Source organism: Engystomops pustulosus, chromosome 3, assembly GCF_040894005.1.
Source record: "Engystomops pustulosus chromosome 3, aEngPut4.maternal, whole genome shotgun sequence".
NCBI lineage: Eukaryota > Metazoa > Chordata > Amphibia > Anura > Leptodactylidae > Engystomops > Engystomops pustulosus.
This window is the reverse complement of record NC_092413.1, coordinates 39,703,180-39,727,605: the sequence shown is the minus strand read 5'-3', so window position 1 is coordinate 39,727,605 and position 24,426 is coordinate 39,703,180. Positions and strand designations below refer to the sequence as shown.

The 24,426-nt window shown below is 42.1% G+C and overlaps 1 protein-coding gene across 2 annotated transcripts in view; it reads left to right on the top strand.

The window, feature by feature from the left end:
• SPTBN1 (spectrin beta, non-erythrocytic 1) overlaps positions 1–24,426 on the top strand; it is a 108,616-nt gene that overhangs the window by 21,165 nt on the left and 63,025 nt on the right. The window contains exon 2 of one of the 2 annotated variants that reach the window (XM_072140548.1): positions 3,880–4,064. In XM_072140548.1, the coding sequence (XP_071996649.1) occupies positions 3,923–4,064 (142 nt within the window). In that variant the 5' untranslated portion in view covers positions 3,880–3,922. Of the gene's footprint in view, positions 1–3,879; positions 4,065–23,449; positions 23,832–24,426 lie in introns of those variants that run through there. The other variant, XM_072140549.1, reaches the window with a different exon arrangement.

Sequence of the window (24,426 nt, the reverse complement as noted above, 5' to 3'; positions counted from 1 at the left end):
AACAAAGTTCAAGCATAACAAACACAGGTGGCACATACATTAGATCATCTACTGTGTCACAACACAAGAAGTACACATCAGACACGATTTTGCTGGATGTAAAGCCTTTTTTTTTTTTTTTTTTTTATCCACCAATGTATAAATCAATTTCACAGTGAGCTCACGCCCTATTCTCATGGGTTTGGTCTCTTGTACTCATCTGTTCCTGTAGCAGGGATCAATAAGTACGTCTTTCATCCTGGGTGGAGCAGATGATAATGGATCCTGTCCAGCATTTTGAATGGTCTGCGGAAAACGACTTCACTGGAAATATAGCTGAAATATTAATTTTTTTTTCCGCCAAGCGTGTTTTTTATTGCTGCTTTTATCTAAAGCACAAAAACAGAAGTTCATTCTATTCACTATATTGATGTCTATGTAGTAAAATTCATTATGAAAATTGGAAGTCAGAAGGAAACCCTTTAAATTTAAGTAATGGACACTTTGTACAAAACAAAATTTTATACTACAGAGTATACCAGGCGTCGGTCTATAGTATACCAGGCGTCGGTTTATAGTATACCAGGCGTCGGTCTATAGCAGTGGTGGCGAACCTATGGCACTCGGAGACCTCTCTGTGGGCACACGGGTTGTCTCCTAGGCACAGAGTTTGCCTGACGTGGCACCTTCCTGCAGTCTCAGGCAGTCCTGCTATTTTAAAGTGACCCATCCTGTGCTGCATGGTCCTGTCCAAAGGGTAAGAAGGTGTGGACAGGGCGGAATTGGAGCTCAAACATTCTGGTAGCAATAAGTTTGTTACTGCCTAAATTGCCGTGTTGGCACTTTGGGAAAAGCTAGTGTGTCTTGGGTCTCATTTTGGGCACTCGATCTCTAAAAGGTTCTCCATCACTGGTCTATAGTAAAACAGGCGTCGGTCTATCACCTGTTACGTTTTTCTTGCTGTTTCTATCTCTCATATTGCATTCGGATGATTGTGTGATGACTCCTTTTTACTTGAGAGTATGGAGATTTATGTGTCGCCCATCACAGCCATTGTCTCTACCTTTTATTTTGAAAATTACATGGGCTGCAACATTCTGGGTTTCCATAGTAAAAGAGAGGGGCAGAAACCTCTATCACAGTTACTACTTATAATTAGACAGGCTCCTATTGCGCAGTTATTCAAAAGGAGCTAACACTCAGCCTCCCTGACTGCATACTTATCCTATGAAGATTACACAGTAGATGAAAAGGATAGTCTCAGTGCATTTAGATCTGGCAGAGATGTTTCATCATTGGCTAATAATGTGATGCTGTGCTGAGGCATCGTGGGATTGATGGCAAAGCAGCGAGGAAGAGAAATCTACGAACCCAAGATGAGAGTTGCTAAAGACTTTAAGGTTCTTGCCACCCACCGCCAAATGAATGTTGTGATCTTCAGCCCACACTTCATTTCTCTTCTATATGAATGCTGGAGGTAGCAGTAAATGAGTCGTGTAGGCAGCGGCTTTTCATGGATTTAGCTGCTTTGTTCTTTTTGGGGTACAAGCCACAAGATTTCCCAGCAGTTTAGAATTTGGTCCTCTATGTGATAACTTAATATATTCAGCATATCCCTTTAAATGACATGATGAGGAGCTTACCAGAAAAAAAAAACTTGCAAACCATTTTCCCTTTTAAAATAATTTTTATATTTTGGAAAAGTTGGGCTTACACATACAGTATAGAAAATATCTCATCAGCACAAAAGTAGCTGGTGTCAGCCATTATATTGTTTATTTTTCCAAATATTTGGAAAGCGCACATGAATCACTATGGCAGTAATCTAACAGGGAAGTCCTCTCTTAACATGGGAATAATGGGCATCCTGTGCACCGCATTGTCTCTGGCTACAATCATTGTATACATGGTGAAGCGGATTACTACACATAGAGCGGAGGTTGCTGACAAGTCACTACACTTGCACTTAACTTTCTGAAGATATTCTCAAGTTGCCTGACATTCATGAAAAGCCATTTCCTTTGACTCACAAAAAAGAGGTGACATTGTGTGAGTTGTAAATCTGTGATTCCTGAGGCTGTAAATAAAGGTTGTTACAATTGCTGCTTTTGTTTTAGGGGCTTGGCAGAGAGACTAATGTGTTTTTCCCAGAAGCCTTTAGGGTTGTGTTGGCATCGGCATAATAGGAGAGGTGTTTGCTATTTGCAAGAGTATACAAAAATGACCACACTGGTAGAAGGGTGCACACGGGGAGACGCAATGGCCAATGCACACGGGTGCACCTGAAGGGACACATTGGCTAGTGCACATATGCAAAATTGCTTGTCTTTATTCTTGTGCTCAGAAATTTAGGTAACGCAAACAAAAAACAACCCAACATTACTTTATTTTTGTACGTGGGGACCTTCCACAGCTCTGTGTTCTTTTGCATATAATAGTTTTAAAATCCATTCTTGATTCCCAAGGCTTAGTTCACACCTGTAATGGGGCTTCCTGTCATCAAGAACAGCCACTATAAACCTTAGGCCGATTTCACATGACCATATGGGGGATGTATGTACGGCCGCAAGATGGCAATGGCTGCACGGAGCGATGTGGAGTGTGCGGCACCGTACCACTACATACATGGTGAAAAAGATACGACATGTCCCATGTTTCCCCGTGTCACCCCTCCTCCTCTCCATTGCGTCGGATGTATGCCAGCATGGCTAAGGCCCAGCGAACATACATTTGTGGGAATCCTATCTTTAATTGTAAAAAAAAAAAATAAAAAAATAAAAAAAGTGCAGTACAGGTGTCCCAGCTTATATCTGGCCCCTCCCACCAGTAAAAGGAAGCTCCAAACTTTTTCTGCCTTTGTCTGTTGGCTCCGCCCACTGGTCCCTAAAGAGAGACTGTTCGGTCAACCAAAAGAAGGAGACTTAAGGGCATATTTACTAAGGGCCCGCGGACTGCATTTCCCAACTATTTCCGATTTGTGCCGCATTTAACTGGGGTTTTTCATGCGACACAAATCGGGGGGGCGTGGCCGTCGGACAACCCGACTGATTCAGACTAAACGCAGGATTTAAAATTCAAATTGTGTCGCAAGACTTGCACTTACATACACCGGGATAAAGAAGGTGAACTCCGACGGACCTCAGCGGGGAAGCGACACATGCAGGATATCGGATGCACGATCTTCGTGAATCGCGCCGGAATTTCATCCTCGTCGGACAACGCAACTCGGGGATCGTGACAGGACCGGGTAAGTAAATGTGCACCATAGTTCACTGGCAGCCTGGAGAAAATTTGACTCTTCTCTTGAGGCTGACTCAGCTTTAGTGGCAGATAATTTTAGTTGATGTGGGGAGGATGTGATGTACCCTTTACAAGAAGGTATTACTTCTGTGAGGGGTAAAATTCTGGTGACTGCATTTAACTGAAAATTTAAATGAAAGGCAAACAGGGTTTTTTTGTTCACATACCCAACATTCTCTTCCTAATTTATATACACATTTATTGGACCTTTCACTGGATCGGAATTTAATTTTTTGGGCCAAACTCTCTAGGGGCTGTTATGTGCAAACCATAGCATTGAGAAAAATGTACTGAAATTAAAATGCCTTTTATTGAATATAATTGGACACAACTTGTGGGTTAGAATTCAATAACTAGTAGAACAATTTTATTTTAGGGACTTTGAAGTTCTTGGGTGAACATAGATTGGGATTGTTCTTTCCTTCCCGGCAGGGCTGTGTGCCGCAGCATTGGAAGCACGCTTAGATAATTGGGTATTTTTCATCATTGTTGGGCGTCAGCTCTTCATTACATGTCCCGGTAGTGAAATGTTTCAGATGTCATGGATGATTCCCCAGTGTCCTGTCGCATAACTTTACGTCGCTTTCACTTGCCTTTCAGATCTGAGTGAGCTGTAGCTGATGATCGGTTAGGAAGATCCAGAATGACGGCTGTTGCGACAGACTATGACAACATTGAGATTACACAGCAGTACAGCGATGTCAACAATCGCTGGGACGACGAATGGGACAACGAGAACAGCTCTGCCAGGCTCTTCGAACGATCCCGCATCAAGGCATTAGCAGGTAGGTTCAGAATTGGACGAATTTTCACATGTACATGTACCTAGGGGAGATTTATTTATTTGAAGAAGACATTTCACATTCTTTAGCTATTCCACAATTGAATCCACTTTCCCACTGTTGAAATATTTAGTTCCTCCCCCATTCGAGAGCAATCCATGTGAATATTTTCATCTGTCTTCTGTCAAATGGGTGGATCCAGGCTGTCTGCTCTAGATTAGGACCTCCCATTTGACAATGGCCTAATTTTGCACCAATTCTGTACCAATATGCTTATTAGACTGTCATGTAGATGATCCTAAGCTGAAGTTACAGTATGGCTCCACCCATCTGACACTAGTGATTGGAAAATAATGATTGTTCGGAAACAGTGGGGGCTAGAGAGAAAATTCCAACAATGATGCAACACATGGAGGATCTGTTGAAATTTCATTGTCTTGGATCCATCTGTAATTGTCTGGCGTGTTCCTTGGAATCCATTGTATACAGTTTATCCTGTACAGGTTATAGACTCATTGGGGGAGATTTATCAGAAATGTTTGAGGTAAAACTGTTCTAGTTGTGGCAACCAATTAGAGCTCTGCTATAATTTTGTAAACGGCTGTGGGAAAATGAAAGCTGAGCTCTGTTTGGTTGCCATGAGCAACTACAACAGTTTTACCTAGTTTCTGATAAATCTCACCTCAGACCTACAGATTATAGACCTCAGATTTCTTATATTTAGTAGGGATAGAACTTTGCACATTATGAGCTGAAATAAGGCAAAATAATATGGAATCTTCACCTCTGTGCCTACAAATGTCATGTTCAAGTAAAAAATCTATATAACTGAGATGTAGTTGTTTTTCTCCTGTTCTAAAATGAGCAGGATTTACACTGGGTTTTTTTTTTCTTGTGGAAAAGCACAGCCAAATAGCTCTAACCACAAGTTCACATGATTGAAACCCATGTTACAAGTACAGTAGTTGTTTTTCAAGGTCAGGAGGGCCATCTTTAGTTAACCCTCTACACGCTTGTTGTAACTGGATGTGCTGTAAGTTTATAATACTTAAAGTCCAGGAGAACTGTGACATATTCTCCACCCTAGTAATGGGTCAGGCTTTAGAGCAGGGTTCCCCAAACTACGGCCCGCGGGCCACATGCGGCCCGCGGACCGTTTTGATCCGGCCCCCGACGCTTGCCGCGCCAAACCTGGGCCCCCACGGCGCTCCACAGTCGGGCAGGAGCCTCCGTCCGTCCGGACAGGAAGCTCCTGGCCGTCACTGTATAGTGCTCGGGCACTATAACTGGAGCGATGTGGCCGGAATACAACCCCGGCGCACATCGCTCCATGAACTAGGCTGCGCGGCCGCGCGATGACGTCATCACGCGGCCGCGCACCCCTTCCTGTCCGGACGCGGCAACAAGTTAGGTGAGTGCAGGGTTTTTTATTTTTATATCAAAAAGGGCAGTAAAAAGATTGTGGTGGCCGGTGCCAATAGTTAGTTATGAGGGGCAGCTTAGAAAATAATTAATTATGAGGGGTAGCTTAGGAAATAATTAATTATGAGGGGCAGCATAGGGATTAATTAATTATGAGGGGCAGCATAGGAAATAATTAATTATGAGGGGCAGAATAGGAAATAATTAATTATGAGGGGCAGCACAGGAAATAATTAATTATGAGGGGCAGTATAGGAAATAATTAATTATGAGGGGCAGCATAGGAAATAATTAATTATGAGGGGGAGTATAGGAAATAATTAATTATGAGGGGCAGCATAGGAAATAATTAATGGTGGGGGTATAGGAAATAATTAATTATGAGAGGCAGTCTAGTAATTAATGGGGGGGAGGCATATTCAATAATTAATGGAGAGGGATCTCAGTATATTTAATAATTAATTAGCCCAATTAATTAATTAATTGGGCCAATATATAAAATATTTAATATACTGCACCCCCTTGTGAACTAATTAATTGAGGGGGTACCAGTGTATTATGGATGCGGTCACATGTACCGCTATTTATTTTTAAACTTTAGTCCGGCCCTCCAACGGTCTGAGGGGGGAGTGAACGGCCCCCTATGTAAAAAGTTTGGGGACCCCTGCTTTAGAGGGTTTTGAAGTTGGAAAGGATTAGGGTGCTAAACTCTAGATATAGACATAGGAGTATGAACCAGTTCATTCTGCTTTAAAATTCTGTTGTTGACCGTGAAATGGAAATACCCTTAGGACATTTAAGTGGTTTGTTATAGGATATAAAGAATCATGGCTGCTTTTTCCCAGCAACAGTGCCATGTTTTTTCACAGGTTGGATGCTTTGTATCAGTTGAAGCTGTAATACTTGACACCAATCCATTGACGCGTGTGGCAACATTTTTTTTTGGAATACGGTAGACATGTTTGTTCCGATTTTATACAACCGTTTAAGGGGAACCTGTCAGTAGATTTGGAACCATTAAATCACAAGAATGTCTTCATGCAACTTGGGCTTTGTGCGCTCGTTGCCAGCTGGTCACATGTTTGTGTAAATGCAGCCTTAGGGACCCCAAACTTAGAGCTTCAATGGAGACTAAACTTAAAGGGGTTGTCCGAGTTTTGAAAAAAAAAAAATATATGTGGCCGGGAGCGCCCAAGAATATGGCCGCCGGAGAAGCGCTGCATTCAGCTTCCGGCCGGACCCGACAACCTTCCAGCCCCCATACACAATGCTGTGTATAGGGACGGATAGGCGTACCCGGCCACGGCCGGCTGGAAGCTGAATGCGGCCATGTTTGTTTACATTGCGCCCGGACCGGAGCGACAGCAGCGCTGGATACCGGAGGGCGCCGGAAGGTAAGTACAGCTTTATTGTTTTAGGCAGCCCGCTCCCGGCCACATATATATATATTTTTTTAAAACTCGGACAACCCCTTTAAAAATGAATAAACATGGAATATAGCTTCCATTGAACTATCTTTGTCTGTTTTCAAAGTCTGGTCAAAATGTTCTGTACAAAACACCAGAGTTAACCTAATGCTGATGAATTTTGGCTGATGGGATAAGGCTTAACAATCTTCTGTTGTGCATTAAAGGCACAGCAGGGAGGCTCCTGCTCCAGCCAACTGACTTTTATCACCTGTGACAGGACACGACAACCGTATTTGGGGGCTATAAGGTAGCCTGACCTCTCTCTCCCCATTGAGGCCTATTGCATGCGGTCATGGTCTATGCACCACATGTCACCGCTCTGTGAATTTACAGAGCAGCTGCAGCAAAAAAAATAGAGTAGTTCCTATATTTGCCCAGATTGGGTTGTGGCCACTCTCTTCCTTTGGACATGAGCCGAAACGGCCGCAAACGAGGCCTGTTTGCGGCACGTTATTCACACGTGTGTATGCAGCCTAAGGAGGAGAGGCTGAGGTGAATAGAAGAGCTCTTAGGACACACATTGGGTGGATAATAATGGTGTGTAAAATTATGCAGAGTCAAACAAGATCGAGTCTTAAATGTAACCGATTTATCACAGTTGATTAATTAAATTATCTTCTCTCACTTTAGGCAAAATAAATCTGGCTCGATGGAGTGTCCCTTTGTTGATTTAAGGGTTACATTGGGTCTGTTTAGGCCAGTTAATTGCAAAGGCGAACCACAAAGCTAAAGCTACAGCAGCAATAAGACAAAAGATGCAGAATGAGCTGTGGGTTAAATAGACAACTTACTGTCAAATTCAATATACCCTGATGCATTTTGGATAAGTTGGAATTTTCCACCCACCGTCCATCAGCAGAAGACATTCTAGAAATAATTGTGAGACAAGGTTATTATGAAGTAGACGTCTGATAAGATTGTAACAGGGAGGCTCAAGGCAAACAAGAGTCGTATGCTGTATATTATTCATATGTGAGGAAGTATGAGGTTATGTCATCCTCCGCCTCACGCCCTAATGGCACAATCTGTAAATGATTCTCCAGGTCCCATGCTTACTTGCTGTATTTCTGACCTTGAAGCAGAATGTCTCAGCGCTGTGGGACATATTGCACTTATGAGTATGGCACATACTTCCTTTAATTGTCCAGTGCACTTTGTGCTGTATAGATTTTTAGCTCCATGCACATTTTACTATTTTAGGACTGCTTCTTTGCTGACCTTTTATGCAATTTTCATAATGAAGACAAAATTCTCCGAATAGGTGACCAGAATGTGATAGGCCGGGGGTCCAACAACCGGACCCCACAACGATCAGCTTTTTCCAAACCAGTTCAGTGTATGGAACTGGAACTGATATCGGAGAACGTGCTTACTCTTGCTGTCATATGAGGGTGCTGATCTTATAGGATATGTGACTTGTCATTGGTCTGCATGTGACTCTGTTATGATGAAGATAAAGTTCATAGCACTAACTTGTCTGTTAGAAAGATCTATGTAACCCGGCATATCTAATAGAACTGCATGATCGTCTAGATTTGCCAATAAGCGTTTTGTTCAGAGTTTGTCATGCCCAAAACTAATTAATCTTTCACTATTCTCCACTAGAAATGGAGAAGGAATCAGGAAATCTACCAACAGGATCAATGATTGTAAACCTAGCACACTTGGTGTGTGTCCTCTCTGGCAGGATCTCCTCTAATTTTGGCTTCTAATGCCCTAATTTTTACCAAAAAATGGCTCTACAAGTTATGCAATTGAGGCTGTGGGGCTTTGGGCTCCATAGCTCTTAATTTATATTCAATATACGTTACTAAAAATAAAATGGCTTGCATACAACAGAAAGTACAAATCCAGATTACAAACAGAATACAGGGTACAAACCTTAAAGGGGTATTCTCGTCTGGGCATTCACATTCAGTTTGATAAATCTGCCATATATAAACATTTCTTCAATTAGATGTTATTAAACAAAAAAGGTTCCTGTGTGAAGATAATTTCTCATAAATGTAGTCATTTTGTCACTTGGAAACGATATAGCTTCCTCAGATACGGCCACCTCTGCCTGAGAGATTGCACAAATAAACAAAAAGGTTTTGTATATGAAGTGTCCGGGATTTACTACATGTCGCACAGCCGTCCTGTTGTAATGAACGCTGAATCCTGGTGGTCAGGCAGGACTCTATAGCACACGTCTGGCCACTGCTGCCAGAGTGTGACGTGGTCGTAACCGAGGAAGCTGATCTCGTTTCTAAGGGACAACATGGCTATGTTTATAGGAAATTATCTTCACACTGGAGCATTTTTTTTTTTAATAACATCCAATTGAAGAAATGTTTATAAATGGCAGATTAGTGAAACTGAATACCCCTTTAAGGATCTTGCAAGATCAGGTTATAAAGGTAGATGCATGACAGCTGTACCTAAATGCCTGGGATTGCCAATGGGCGTCATGGAAGGACATAATGGGGTTTAGGTATGATGACCTCAGAGGTCCTGGGCATAACTGGGACGGAGTGTCATGATGAACCAGAAATCTTGTGTGTTATGGTGGAGATGCCTGGCTGTTCTTGCTCAGGTGCCAGAGGTGTGCCTAATGGGGAAATGTTGGTCCAATGAGGAGAATTGGGGCAGAGTAGTGCTCTGCTCCCACGGCCACCATCTCAGACTTTCCACGTGGGCAGGCAGCACTGGCAACGCTCCACATGGTTCTGAAGGGAAAGTCCGGTAGGGGCTGACCTGCTCTTGGTGTGTGCATTCCAGGTGATCGGGATGAGTTGGTTGGTATCCTCTGGGTGAGATCGATGAGGTGCACTGCTTCCATTGTTGGAACGGGTGCGGGAGAGGTACGGCCAGAGAGGTGGAGAGGATTGGTTGCTGCTCCAGGACCCTTTCTGCTCCCTATATGGGTGCTAGAAGCAATTTTGGAGTCAGTGGGTGGTTATAATAGCCAGATTTCTCGGAATCAGCATGGGAGCTCACAAGCAGTGCTGCCTCACGCTTCCATGGCCAAACCACCACCGATCCATAGCTGTTAATTTAGCTCGAAAAAAACCCCCAAAAGGGCATAAGGGACTAAAAGGAGGAGACCTGGTATTACTTTATATTTAGGACTTTTATTAATACACAGAATGAAGGGATGAAGCTATGGTTTAGATCAGCGCTTAAGCATCCTGGACCCAGCATATAAGTGCTCTCAGCCATCCAAATTTTGGAAAACTTGGAAGGCTACACAACATTAGTTTAGTGCTGTGTCTTTCCTGGTTTTCGTCAAAACAATAGGGGTTCCAAAGATTGGAACCCAATGGACCACAGATCATTCACCCATGTCATATACTGGTTATATGTCTTCAGTTGTTGGCCAAAATTGTATTCAGCTGGAAGCTACTGTATCTCGTCCCCCTCTTATGTGCATGTGCAAAGCTTCAGCTGTGCAACCATGGCTTGTGGTGATAAATGGTGGCAGACGCAGCCTGGGATTGATCACTGGCCATGCTCAGTACTCCTCTACAAGTACTCCTCTACATGCTTCTGGCACAGTGTAAGCTGGTACGCCAGTCTAATATGTTGTCAGACATTCCTTTGCCCAATATGCGGCAGTATGGGAAGTTGTGTTATGGTTCTCATGTTCCGCCAGTTTATAAAGGCTCTAACTGCTTCAATTATATTTAATTGTGGGTGTGTGGGTGTATTTCTTTTCAGTCTGATCTCCATCATTATTGCCGTGTGATGTCATTCCCATTTCCTCTCCATTAGCAGCTGTCACTTGTGTGGATTGAGGCGTTGAATCACCTCTTCGCTGAGGAATTCTGCAGTTCCATGCGAGATTGTCCGTTGTTGAGATCTGGCATGTAGAATAATCTTGTACGACTTCTGGTTAGTCGTAATTTAGACCTTTGGCGTCTCATTAGAATTGTAATGTGTAATGCAATTATATGTGATCGGTGGGGATGACCGGGTGGTAAGTTTACTTTATGTTGGGTAAATCCCAGAAGTTGGTGAAAAGTTCTACTAGACGGTAAACTTGTTCATAAATTGTTTCGTAAGTATTTTGCTGCAGGCACCTCCAGCAATCATGTTATCTGTGGGGATGACCGGTCGGTAAGTTTACAGTTTCTCTGCAGCGTGTTAAAATAAATTGAGGTGTCTATGTACAGAAATGCAGGATGGAGTGGCCGTCTGTTTCCCAAGAGTTGAGGATCCTGTGCACAAATCCTGTGCAGAAAATCTAGAAAATTCATTTATGTGTGAGGGTATAAAGCTTGTAAAGCTTCTTTCCCGGGAAGGAGTTGGGCATCCGACGATCAAAAGCCTTGGATTACACAACAATAGGAATTTTGCAGTGAGACTTAAACGTGAAAATAAAATCTGAAATCAGATTAAAAATGCTGCTGCTTTCATGTACTTTTCAATGTGGCCACACCCTGTGTCGACGCTTAGAAGGAATTATTGAAATTACATGGAACAAGGCAATTATATTATTTTCTTATAATACTTGGCAGTAAAACAACCATAACTATAAAATGTATTTGAAGCCCATATGTTTTATGGATTATCAGTTGTCCCTGTGCACGTCCCTTCCAATATTTTTATCCACAGATTGCAGTTTAACAAAAGAGGGACAAATGTCTCCTTATCTCTGCGACTGAGCTCTCCGGGGCAGAATCCGGTATTTTTGTTGCATTCCCTTAGGTAGAGGAAATGTGAGTGGGTGGCTTCTGAAGTCTTGTTTCACATGTCCCCCTGTTCATGAGTTGGAGGGGCCAGTTTCCGCACTGTAGCCCATCTTATTATTGGAGTGTTTCCTTCAGTCGTCATTCCCATGGCTGTCAGAATCCTCCAGAGATAAACAGGATGTCTTCCCGACCTCACCCTCTACGTACTCCAAGCTGCTTAGTGGTCATTGTCTTCAGTGAAGACTCTGATGATATTTCAGGAGTGTGTGTCTGTTATGTAGATTTTCTCTATTTTTAGTTCCTTTTTTTTACGTTTCGGCCTTTGTTTTATTGGTTAGAAATTGCCCAAACTTAGTTTGAGCTATTTTTGAAAACTAACCTTAAAGTTAAGGATTTAATGCAACTTCAGTGCCAAATCCAATGACAATATACTCTATATTCAATTGATTAAAGGTTTGTCGCCCTAAGTAAAATTTGAGAATAATCTGTATTATTATTCAGCATTATTGGTCTTGCTAAAAAGTTTTAAGTTGCAAATCTCAGCAAAATTGTGCGCAACTAATCAAAAAAAAAAGTAAAAAAACCACAAATAGATGAATATCACAGGACTAGTCAGGGGAGTGGTCAGGTCCCCTTTAAATGCATTTTGACTAGCTCATGCTGATTAATGGTATTGTAGACACTGGTACATTGGAGCCTCGATTTGAGAGCAGAACGAAGAGGAAGCCATTAGTAAGGATCAATCTATAGTAAGGAAGTTCACGGTAATACATTATACAGATCTGTTATTGGATCATGGGGGCAGAACTTAGACACAATTCATTCCCATGTCTAATTGTAGAAACATTGATTGTAGAAACATTGATTTGGGGCCGAACTTTTGGTACTGATTAGTTTTGGGGGAAAAAAGGTCAATGCTACTTACACACAGTGTTAAATTGTCCAATTTTTGTATATGAAAATTGTCCTAGTTTGTCCGATTCCTGGTACATCAATTTTTTTAAAATAGTCTTAATGACACCCTAATTGTGTCAGCTTTTCAGACTTTGTATACAGCAATGAGCTACTTTCTTACAATACTTGCTTGTAAAACTGACTGCACTAGGATGGCACCCATTGACTTTAAAGGACATCCGTTTTGCAGATGGTAGTCGTGTCCTACTAAGAAGTTCCTGAGGAACAGCTCTCCTCAGGACTTCTTTTATTATAACTCTGTGATTGCGGCAATATAGAGTTATAAAAATTATGCTAATTAGTCCGGCCGCTCTGACTACTTCACCGGAACACATCAGAGCACCCTGTCTTTTTAATTTATTTAGTCCCCTCTTTCTGATACAAGTCAGGCCCAGTCTCACTAGCCCACAGTGTGAAGAGCAGGTGATGGGCGGACTAGTATTGGAACAGGGGTAGTGAGTAAATTAAAAGACAACACCCCCCCTCCCCCCCAAAGCTAATTAGGATAATTTTATATAATGCTATATTGACACAATCGCGGAATATAGAGTCATCATAAAAGAAGTCCTGAGGAGCATCATTCCTCAGGTCCTTCTTAGTAGGAATGATTGTAGATGTCCTTTGATCTGGAGTCGTGCATGAAACTCGACCATTAGAGTCGTGCATGCTGCGTTTTTTTTCCTGATCATGATCTGATCAACAGACTGTGAAAAGCATCTGTGAAAAGCATACATTACCAAATAAACTATGGATGAGAGACCTTAGAGACACTACCACACCTGACCAAAAGTCATTCTAGCTTTGCTCCGTTATTTTGATGTGTGTGCACCATATACATTTGGCTGCCTTTAACATATCACACATTTATATGAACTTGTGCTAGTCTTTGTCTTGTTGACTTTTTGCTATAAATCACTAGTAAATTGTATGGTGGCAGAGTTAAACTTTGACTGAAATTTTGTACAGCCAGTCAGAAACTCCGCCCAAAATATATGAAAACCCCAAATCTATGTCCGCAGGGTCTAGAGTATTTTATAGATAAATACTTGTAGCTGAGCTGGATTTAGGACTATATGAAAACACATTGATTGAAGAGAAAATCATCTTAGCTGGGGATACAAGGCCAGAGGGATGCTGCTGAATAATGAACGAGCGTGCCGCAGCGCTGAGTGCATCAGAGAACAAGGTCAGACGAGAAGGACATCTGAAGGATTCACTTGATACAGGAGAGGAACATTAAACCACAATAACCACATTAGCAGATGTCTGTCTCACTGTACATTTAATCAGTTTACCATCCTGGGGGCAATTGCTTCTGGAGCCTGAACATGGACTCTGAATTAGAAGTGCTGTTTGTAGGCCTCTAGTTCTCGCTTGTAGGATGTATTGACAGCCACTCCTAGCACCCCTGTTGTTTTCGGGTGCTTGTTCGTAGACTTGGAAAAAAAACCCTGGGATTCACATTGTTTTCTGGGATGCAACCCACTCATTTATATTTTATATCCATTTATTTTGTCCATAGTAAATAATGCCATCTGTAAAGACAGCTATTTTAGTTATATATAGTAGATGCTAACATTTTTGCCCTACATATTCAGTTTAGTTGGGTCCGTAAAAAAGTTGAGATGAGATATACTCGCATTTCGGTCGCCTGAGCTTTTCCTCAAAGGCCATTTCCTTGTTGACATAGAAGCGGGAAACAGATGAAAGGAAGTTCTTTGGTGGAGCAGCCAGTCAAAATATATTCCCCCTTACTATTGTAACCTAGGCTTTCATTGATATGTTGATAACGGATGACCTTTCAGTATATTTCACATACTCTCCATGGTCCACCCTTGTCTTTTGGGATGGTTTCCTTGTCAAATATTCATCTATATACAGGCAGTCCCTGGGTTACATACAAGATAGGGTCCGGAGGTTTGTTCTTAAGTTGAATTTGTATGTAAGTCGAAACTGTATATTTTATAATTGTCGAACAACAAAAAATTTGGCCCCAGTGACAATTGGAGGTTAAACATTTTTTGGTGTAATGGGACCAAGGATTATCAATAAAGCTTCATTACAGACACCTTACATCATTGCAGTCTGGGACTATAGTAACATCCAGAGAGGTCACCAGAGGTCAGAGTGGTCTGTCTGTAACTATGGGTTGTCTGTAAGCCGGGTGTTTTTAAATAGGGGACTGCCTGTAATGAGATATGACCAAAAATGTCTTGAAATATTACAGAAAGTTCTTTATAACGATGAAAGGTGTCAGACATGTTACATAAACATTGAACAAACCTGCAGAGTTGCAAAATATCCATGCAGTGTTCCAACTCTGATCTTTTAAAAGTGTTGAACAATTTACGTCATGTTTTTTGTAGTGTGTGTGTAAGTGTGGGGGGGCAGGAAATTGGGTAATTTGCCATTATACATCTAATAAAAGTTCTACACTGCTTTCTTGATATGTAAAGTGAAGCCTCCTGTCTTTTACCTCATCAGCCAGAGATTCCTGTCCATAAAATGGCTGCAGATGGGGGCGCGGGGGGGGGGAGGGAGGGGGGTCAGGTGATCTTTAACTGGCGATTGTTCATGGACATATAGAGCTCACATGATCCTCCATCTGCAGCCATGTTATAGACCGGAATTTCTGGCTGATGAGGTAAAAGACAGGAGGCTTCACTTTACATATCAAGGAAGCAGTGTAGAACTTTTATTAGATGTATACAGGCAGTCCCCGGGTTAAATACAAGATAGGGTCTGTAGGTTTGTTCTTAAGTTAAATTTGTATGTAAGTCGGAACTGTATATTTTATTATTGTAATCCCAGCCAGAACTTTTTTGGTCTCTGTGACAATTGGATTTTAAAAATGTTGGATTGTCATAAGAACCAGGATTACCAATAAAGCTTCATTACAGACGCCTGTGATAACTGTTACAGCTGATCATTGTAGCCTAGGACTAAAGTACAATAAATTACCAATATCCAGAGGTCCGTTTGTAACTAGGGGTCGTATGTAAGTCAAGTGTTCTTAAGTAGGGGACCGCCTGTATTGCTAATATTCTGCCAGTGGTCGGCTCCAGTTTTCAGTAGGCCCCAGGGCGACAGAGACTCAGTGGGGCCCTTCGCAGTAAAATCACATGTCAGCATTAAAAATTTTGAAAATAAAACCGTCTCCTGTTCCCTAAAATTTTCCCTAGTTTATCATCCCAAACAGCCCCATCTTGGTTATTGTATATAAAGCACACCTCAGCCCTATGGATTCCTTATTTACAGCCTTATTTAGGCACCCCCCAGCAGCGCTGCCCGGGTTTGCCCAGTGATGACGTCCCTGATCCTGCCCCCATACAAAAAATGTGAGTTAAAGTGGCCAACCCCGTTAAAAGATGTCCTTTTGTATATTCTTATAGTTATATGTTGCAGCTAGAGTTGTTTTGACAGTCACTTATTACCCAAATAAGTGGCTTAACAGAGCATTCATGTGTATGAAAAGTTGTGAGGAATAGCTGTTGTTGGAATAAAAGCTTTGCCTACAGATATATAAGGTGTATGGCCACCTTTTAGCTGTTGGATACTTATATATTTTTTGCCCTCACCTTAAGAATTTCATAAGCACATTAAAAATGTGTTGTGGGGTTAAAATCTTGAAGAAAGGATCTTGGTTCCTCAAAATAAAGAAGAGAAGCACTAAAAATACATCAAATCTATTCTGAAGATTACACACCTGAGCCCTGCGCAGACCATCTATTATGTTACCTTGCTGTGGAGATATATGTGCCCAAAGGTTGAAATGCTATACAGCGCTGCCAGGTGATATTACTCCCTGGTAACCCAATTCTTGTGTGTCTTGGAATGTAAGATGTGTTCACACCTTACACAAAATAAAGTGATAAAATGTACTGTATAGTATGTGTTGTCTGTTTAAAAATTAGAATAGGGAGTAGAGGACACATATCTTTTTAACAAAATTGCAATAATGAATAGTGCTATGATGATATATGTAATATGTATTATTAAGGCAATATGTTCCTTTACACTTCTTTTTCACTTTTCACTTCTTTTAAGCAGTTTGTACAATTCAGATATTTGTCCTGTATCCACTTACACCTGAGAGAGAAAGGAACCTGATAGTCTAATAACTCTTTAGGCCACGTTCAAATTCTGCATTTGAATTGTGTTTTGACACACAATTCAAAGACGACAGTCAGTGTCTTGTACTGAATGCGTTTGTATTAACAGCTAAGCACTTGCGATCAGGAATGGCCTTGGGCCGTTCCTAGATAGTCTTATCCCTTTACAAAGCAGAATCATCAAGGGAAAAGTATGGAAAGAATTAAGCTTTAGCCTTCTTTCCATATCCCTTTGCTGTGTACAGGACTTCAGATTCTCTGCTCACTACAGGAGAAAGAAGGAGCTGAAAATAAGTCACAGAGAAGCTGCTTTACTTAAAGGGGTTCTCCATTGACAACAAATTAGCCCTTATCCACAGGGGTTTAATCTACTGATCGGGGCGGGAGGGGGCTCAGTGATGGGACCCCCACGGATCACAGGAACGGTAGTCTGTTGCACTCCTGATTCACAAAGCTGCTAGTTGTGCATGTGCCGTCTGCAATATTCATCTCTATGGCGCTGATGGAGACAGCTCTGCCACAGAGGGGGTACAACTGAACTCTGTTCTTGTGATCCATGGGGGTCCCATCACGGAGACTCCAGCAAGTTGGCCTCTATCCTGTGCATAGGGGTTAACTTGTCACTGGAGAACCCCTTTAATGAAGTATATTACAAACCTTATCATGATCCCTTTCTATATATATTTCTGTGACCATTGTGGGCTTTTCTTTCATTAAACAAGGGGTACCAACAATTTTGTTCACATGTGTAGATATAGATATGTATATGTATAATTTATGTGAGTAAAAGAAAGTATGATAATGAGGTGGTTTTGCATTCCTTAGATCATCACTTTCAAATTAGCTGAGGCCGTAGCATTAAACAGACAACGTATTCACCAATTCAAGTACGTGAGAGAGAAATAGCTGTAGGGATGTGTTCACATGAAACCCTTGTGATTCCTAGGTTAAAAATAAGTGTACAGTGGAATGTTGACTATCACATAAAAATGAACCGTTTCCACCTGGTATGGAAGCTCGGAGGACCCATATGCTGGCACATACATTGCATTTTCATATTGGGGAAGATTCATAATTGGGCAGGGTGGACACAATCCATATTGTATTGCCTTTGGAATTGTAAAAAGTACATTTTGACACAAGTTTTGGTTCATTTCTTATGCGTCTCTTCTCTTTCTGACTGAATAGTCTGCCTTCTTTCTCTCCATCCAGAATATAATCTGGGTATGGGATCTGGTTTGGTATATTGAATATTATCATAAGGTCCTGGCAGGCAGATTGTTCATGGACAGATAGAGATCACATGACCCTCCATCTGCAGCCATTGTATGGAAAGGAATGTCTGGCAGATGAGGTAAAAGACAGGAGGCTTCACTTTATATATCAAGACAGCGGTTAAGAACCATTAATATTGGTCGAGCAGGATATTATGTTATTAACATCTAAGGGTGCCATCACACAATTGCGCTTAAAAACTATTTAAAAATGGAATAAAAGTGTATAGGGAAGTGCCACGGCCAATCGCATATTTGTTACTATGTGAATGCATGTTATCGGTAACCAGACCCTGGTTTCTTGCATTTAGACAGTGGGTGCTGGTTGCCAATTGCATACGTTCGCATAGCAACGCATATGCTATGGACCATGACCTGCCTCTGTCCGCTTTGATTCTGTTTTACAAAAAACAGTTCTCGCTGTCTAAAAATTTTTTATTTCCAGTGGCCGCTTGACGCTTGAGTTTTATGCGTTGAACTCCCATCAATCTCCTATTGTGTGCTTGCTGCAATGTCCGGCCCAGAAACCGGACCGGAACGCAACGTTACTGGAATGACCTGACTTGCTGAGTTCAGTTCTGGTTTCTGCACGTTCGGCCGGGTAAGAGGCTTCAGGCTACATGCACACTATGCTGTTTCATGAACGTGTCCCATCCTTATCTTAGACGACAGTCTCCCGTTTCAATGTTTAAAGTGGTCATTCACACTAATGGTGTTTTTTTTTTCTTTAAAGCAGGTCCTATTCTGTCTGTATTTGTGGCCTGTGCCCTCCTATAGTAGTTTATGGAGCTGTGAAAAATACTGTTGTTTCACAGGTGCCATCCATATGCTGTCTGTATATGTAGATCGGTTGCTAGGTAAGCCCCATGTACATGACCATATTTGTGGCTGTGATCTGGCCGCACCCTTGACTGGGCAGCCACACCACGAGGCACAAGACATGTCTTATGTTTTTCCGGATAGCTCAGGTGGAGGGTGAGAAGCGCTCCCTCCTTTCTACATGGTCGTGTGCTATGCATGGGATTCGGCCTGGGTGGGCATGTAGCCTAACGCAAAATGAAGAGACTGGAACAAGTCAATAACATAATTTGACAAATGTCTGTGTTTTAAATATGTTGATCATACGGGAGAGAAACTGAAGAAAAATGGATCAGTTGTTCTCAAGTCGTATAAAACTACGTCAGGTGCGCATGTAGCTTTATTGAAGGCAGTTTCATAATTAAAGGACATCTACCACCAGGATGCAGGATTATAAACCATATACACTTTGCCCCCCCCCCCCCTCTATACCCGGCAGGATCTGCTTTTTTTCAGCTTCTTATGCCCTTGGATTTGCATAATTTTAAAAGACTTTAAAAAACAAAAACAGGACATTATAAGATAAAACAGCAGATCCAGTGTGTCAGTATACTTGGTTTACAATCTTTCATCCTAGTGGTAATGTCCTTTAAGGCCCACGTCCTATATTTTGCCTGACTTTCAATGGCTTTCAATGGAGAGGGCAGGGTTGAGGAGCGCTCACTAAGCCTCACTTCTCTGCCCGCTGTGTGCTACACCCAGGATCCGGTTTTGGCGAGCACCTGGCCATGTCAATGAAGCCCAGGACATGTTTTTGGTTGCCGCCACTAGGGGGCATATTGTTGCAATCCACGTACAGAATACACAGATAAAATCAAAGACTGTCAGTCTACATAAGGATGTTAGAAAAGTTGTTGACATGATGGTCTTTAAATAAAAAAAAATGTTTGCTTTTTGTTAATAAATACTAGGATCGTAAAATAATTAATTATTGAACATGGAAATAGTCACAAGAAATTCTTGATAGGCTGGCCATGTTCAGCAACAACTATGAATTCTTGAACACCTCCTGAACACCTCCTGAAAATAAGACCCAGTGCGTTTTAGGAGCAAAAATGAGTATAAGACACGGTCTTATTTTCACGGAAACAGGGTATGTAGCAATTGCCCTCCCCCTCCCACATCAATATAATTTAGGTTACCATGTCCAGTCATGTCCACATCTTATATAAAGATTGTTAGATCAGATATGACCCTCATTTTTGTCTTGGCAGCAGGAAATGAATATCATCCGTGAAATAATCGCCTTCTCCTCGGAGATGACGGGCAGGGGGTTTCTGGATGTAGCACTGCTTAGCCTGGTCTCCTTGTAACTTGATTATTTCAGCATGTTTTGCTATGGCCTACTTTTCCTGACTCTTCACATGAGTCACTGACCAAAACACGAAGTGACATTTACCTTAATGAGACACAACAACATATTGGTGGACATGGCTCATGTACAGCGCCATTGTGGAGCATGCTCATAAAAACTGTGTTTTATCCAGTAGTGAACTTGCAAAAATTTCCTAGTGTGTTTTATAGGTTTGGAGACTAGATGGCCATAAAACTTACTGCCTGACTAGGGTTTAATAGGTAAAAAAAACCTTGTAAACTAATGGGCTTGTAGCAAGTCTGATTGTTATCAGGGGATAATATGATTGTGGGGGTGCGGTTGCTGGGTGCCGTGTGCATCGTTGCTTCCGTATTTCTGAAACTTTGTATGAGACTACTGGAGATGGCCCAGTGACCCTTGATGACTTCAATATCTGACCTTTGCATGCTATTTAAGGAATATAGGATAATGGTCATACTTGTACTGCCATATATTTACGACTCATTTCATAGATTTAGTTGGAAATGTACGAAATGGATTGGCCTTTAGTATTCTGTTGAACCATTCCGTAAAATCCTATATGTTGAGGTTTGGGTAACTTGTACATCTGTTCTTTCTCATGGGAAGCATTACATGTGCTACCTTATACATCAATAAGAACTTATCCCAGTGCACAAGCACCTTTGAAAAATTCTATTAATTTACTTAGAGGACCTTTCACTACCTCATTTATATGGAGATTATCATACCATGCTGCTACATAGATTCAGGGGCACTTAGAATTTTCCTTCTAGCCCCCGCGGTTGCAGAGATATAATTCCCAGTATCTGACCATTGTAATCTGTGTATGGTCACAGAGGAGATGCTGGGGCTGCATCTGGAGGCGTGTGTTATGCTAATCTTCTCTCATACTGTCCAATCAGGGGCAGGCAATGTCAGAGAAGCTGTTATGAATATTTAGCTGTGAGTTTTTTCTACGGGTAATGGCTGTGTTCACACACATTCTGCTAATATTCTGTTGACATTGTGTTTACATAATCGGCAGTTTTGCTTATGGTGGCACTCACGCAGTGTTTGTCACGTTTACGCTTACACTGCGTTTGCGGCACGTTTATGCGGCGTTTGTGTCACGCTTACGCAGAGTTTGCTTCACATTTTACCTTTACGAGGTGTTTGCGTCACATTTACGCTTACGCGGCGTTTGCGGCACGTTTACACTTCCGAGGCGCTTGCTTCACGTTTACAAAGCTTTAGCGTCACGTTTACGCTTACAAGGCTTTAGCGTCACGTTTACGCTTACAAGGCTTTTGCGGCACGTTTACGCTTACAAGGCTTTTGCGGCACGTTTACGCTTACAAGGCTTTTGCGTCACATTCTCGCTTACAAGGCTTTTGCGTCACGTTTACGCTTACAAGGCTTTTGCGTCACGTTCTCGCTTACAAGGCTTTTGCGTCACGTTTACGCTTACAAGGCTTTTGCGTCACGTTTACGCTTACAAGGCTTTTGCGTCACGTTTACGCTTACAAGGCTTTTGCGTCACGTTTACGCTTACAAGGCTTTTGCGTCACGTTTACGCTTACAAGGCTTTTGCGTCACGTTTACGCTTACAAGGCTTTTGCGTCACGTTTACGCTTACAAGGCTTTTGCGTCACGTTTACGCTTACAAGGCTTTTGCGTCACGTTTACGCTTACAAGGCTTTTGCGTCACGGCTATGCTTGCGCGCCATTTGAGTTCCATTAAACATGTGAGGTGGTGAAAGGTCCTCTTTAATTTGACTTCCGCTTTGCTTAACTTAAGAGTCTACCCACCTGACTCCTATGGAATTTAAACCTATATATTGCAAGTTGTAAACTTTCTGATAAACCTATATATCAGACTCCTCCGCTCTTCTTCATTGGGACAAATAATGGAAATGACATGGAGTGATGGGCAGAAGGTGCCAGTTACATTACACTTTTTTGTACTCTTTGGCACTCTCATTGTGTTTATTTTGGCCTTTTTAATTCCTTTAGCCACATAACATATATTTCCTTAATGCCAAACCCAAGGTTGCATTCAGTACAAAAAAATGTCTCCCTCTTGCTTTGTCTTCCTTATCTAGAGCCGCTCTAGGGTAGTGTGCCGCTGCTATAGAGAGGGCGCTGTTTGTAGAGGGCGCAGCTATACATTCGTGTAGGAGAACCAAACATCTCGGGCTACCTGTACTGTTTGCTTTAAGACGCAAAAAATGTAGGTATAATAGGTATGTAGGTATTCGGATGACCTTAGAAGAAACCACACACTGGCGCACCTAGCGCCATAGTATGAAAAATCACCGCTGTTGGGCCCTCACCAATCAGCATGTTGTGCCAAATACTCTGTTTAGGGGATAACTTGCAAATTTGGTGCAACCCCTTTAACCGATTGATAAATCTACCCCATCGATTTTATACATTTTGGTTAAGATCGTCTCAAATAATAACTAATCTTGCTAAATCTTGTCTCTGTCAATCTTCATGCATGTAGACATGGGTGATGTCTTTGGTGCCCAGACTTAGTTACTTTAATGGACACCTTGGTCCATGATAATGGGCCTGTATGTACGATCCAAAAAAAAAATTAGCCCACGTTTTTATTTTATTTTTTAAGATTACAAGCTGCACCTGTAATACGGCCGTGTGCATGTAACCTCTGTAGTAAATGGTGATCCGTTTACCGTATACAGTATCCCGCTCTGATTATTCTATTACATTTCTCCGTAGATACCTTTTCTACACGATTTCCTAGGCGCCCTGTCCGCTCAGCACTAATCTGAGAGAATCCCTGGACTACAATGGCCGCAGTCATGCTGTCCTCTAAGGCTTTTGTCCGACATTAATAAATTGCTCCACACAAATATGTGACAGCTATTGATTTGGAGTGAAGGGGGGGCAAGGAGAACAGCCGCACTCATTTCTATCCGATGGTAATCTGAGACTTTTCCGTTACATGAGGCTCTTAAACAAAAGGTTGTAATTCCAGCAGCTTTGTTCGGGAGCATACCATTGTCTCCCTCTTTGTGCAGCCACGCTAGACAAGGCGAGCGAGCCTCCTGGCTGCAGGCTGGGTGTGCAGGGAGTTCAGCATCTGATCCTCATTCCACAAATGTGTCCTCATGTTTGGCATTTTTGCATTTTGCTCCTGCGAGGGGCAGCCTCCTACCCTATCCTGAGCTAGTATTGGTACAGCCTCCGTTTCCTTTACAATGTCTTATGCTAATGTAGTGACATCACCACTAAATACACAGTGTGGCTACTGATTAAATTACACACCAAGCAAGGTTTTGGGAGGTGTGCTGCTATCCCCGCTCCCTGTGTGTGCCTATGAGGCTATCCAGCATGCTGGGGGATGCATTAGATCAGCACTGAAGCCCCCTATGGAGATGATCTCACGCAGGACCTGGCCGTTACATGACTACGTCTAGTGCACACAGTCTGACACTTACGTGGATTTTGTACTGTGCTTGTATTGACTCAGACTTGGCGCTCAGCACTTCAGGCTCTTGTGTCGAGCACGTTGGAGCTGTTGGGATCTATGGTGGGAGCACTCGGCGTATTATCTCCAGATGGAATTGCAAAGGACCTCTAGCTTATCCGGGCCATTGTCCCCGGGGTATACTGCGCAGGTACCCTACAATTACAACCAGCTAGAGGGGAGATTTAAGCAGCTACAAGGTAAGAATGGCTTCTTGTTAGTAGGGGTTGCTATGATATCTGAAGCCCGGGCTACAGTGTAAATAATGCAGGTGAGCTGTAATAGTATAATAGTAACCACCTAGTCTCACATGCCTTAGCGCTAGAAATTAGGGATTAGGGTTGCCAAACATTATATATAGATTGGGGTTTTGGTCATTCCGTGTGTATTTTCTGGAAAGCTGTCATTGACATGTTCACGCCCCATGTAGTGGAATGGACAGACATGGGGGAACAATGGTGGGGAAGGAGTGGTCTTTTGTGTGCAATTCAGCAAATTATGGTGGGCTTCACTGCACCTGGTTATTAAAATTTTGACAATTCCCACAAGCAGATTGCAGAAAATAAATGAATGATTTTAGACCATGGGTCAAGTTTAAGAACCCATGGCATATGGCGGCTGTAGACTTTTTGAACTTTCATTTTTTTTTTTTAGATATGAAAAATGAAATTTCATAAGCCCACCATTGCAGAGATCAATGCCAACCCACCAGCGCTGCCATCTGTCACCACAGTAAATGAACCCCACAGCCCTCGACCTCTATATAGGACACACCCAGTAGCGAGGAGTTCTGTT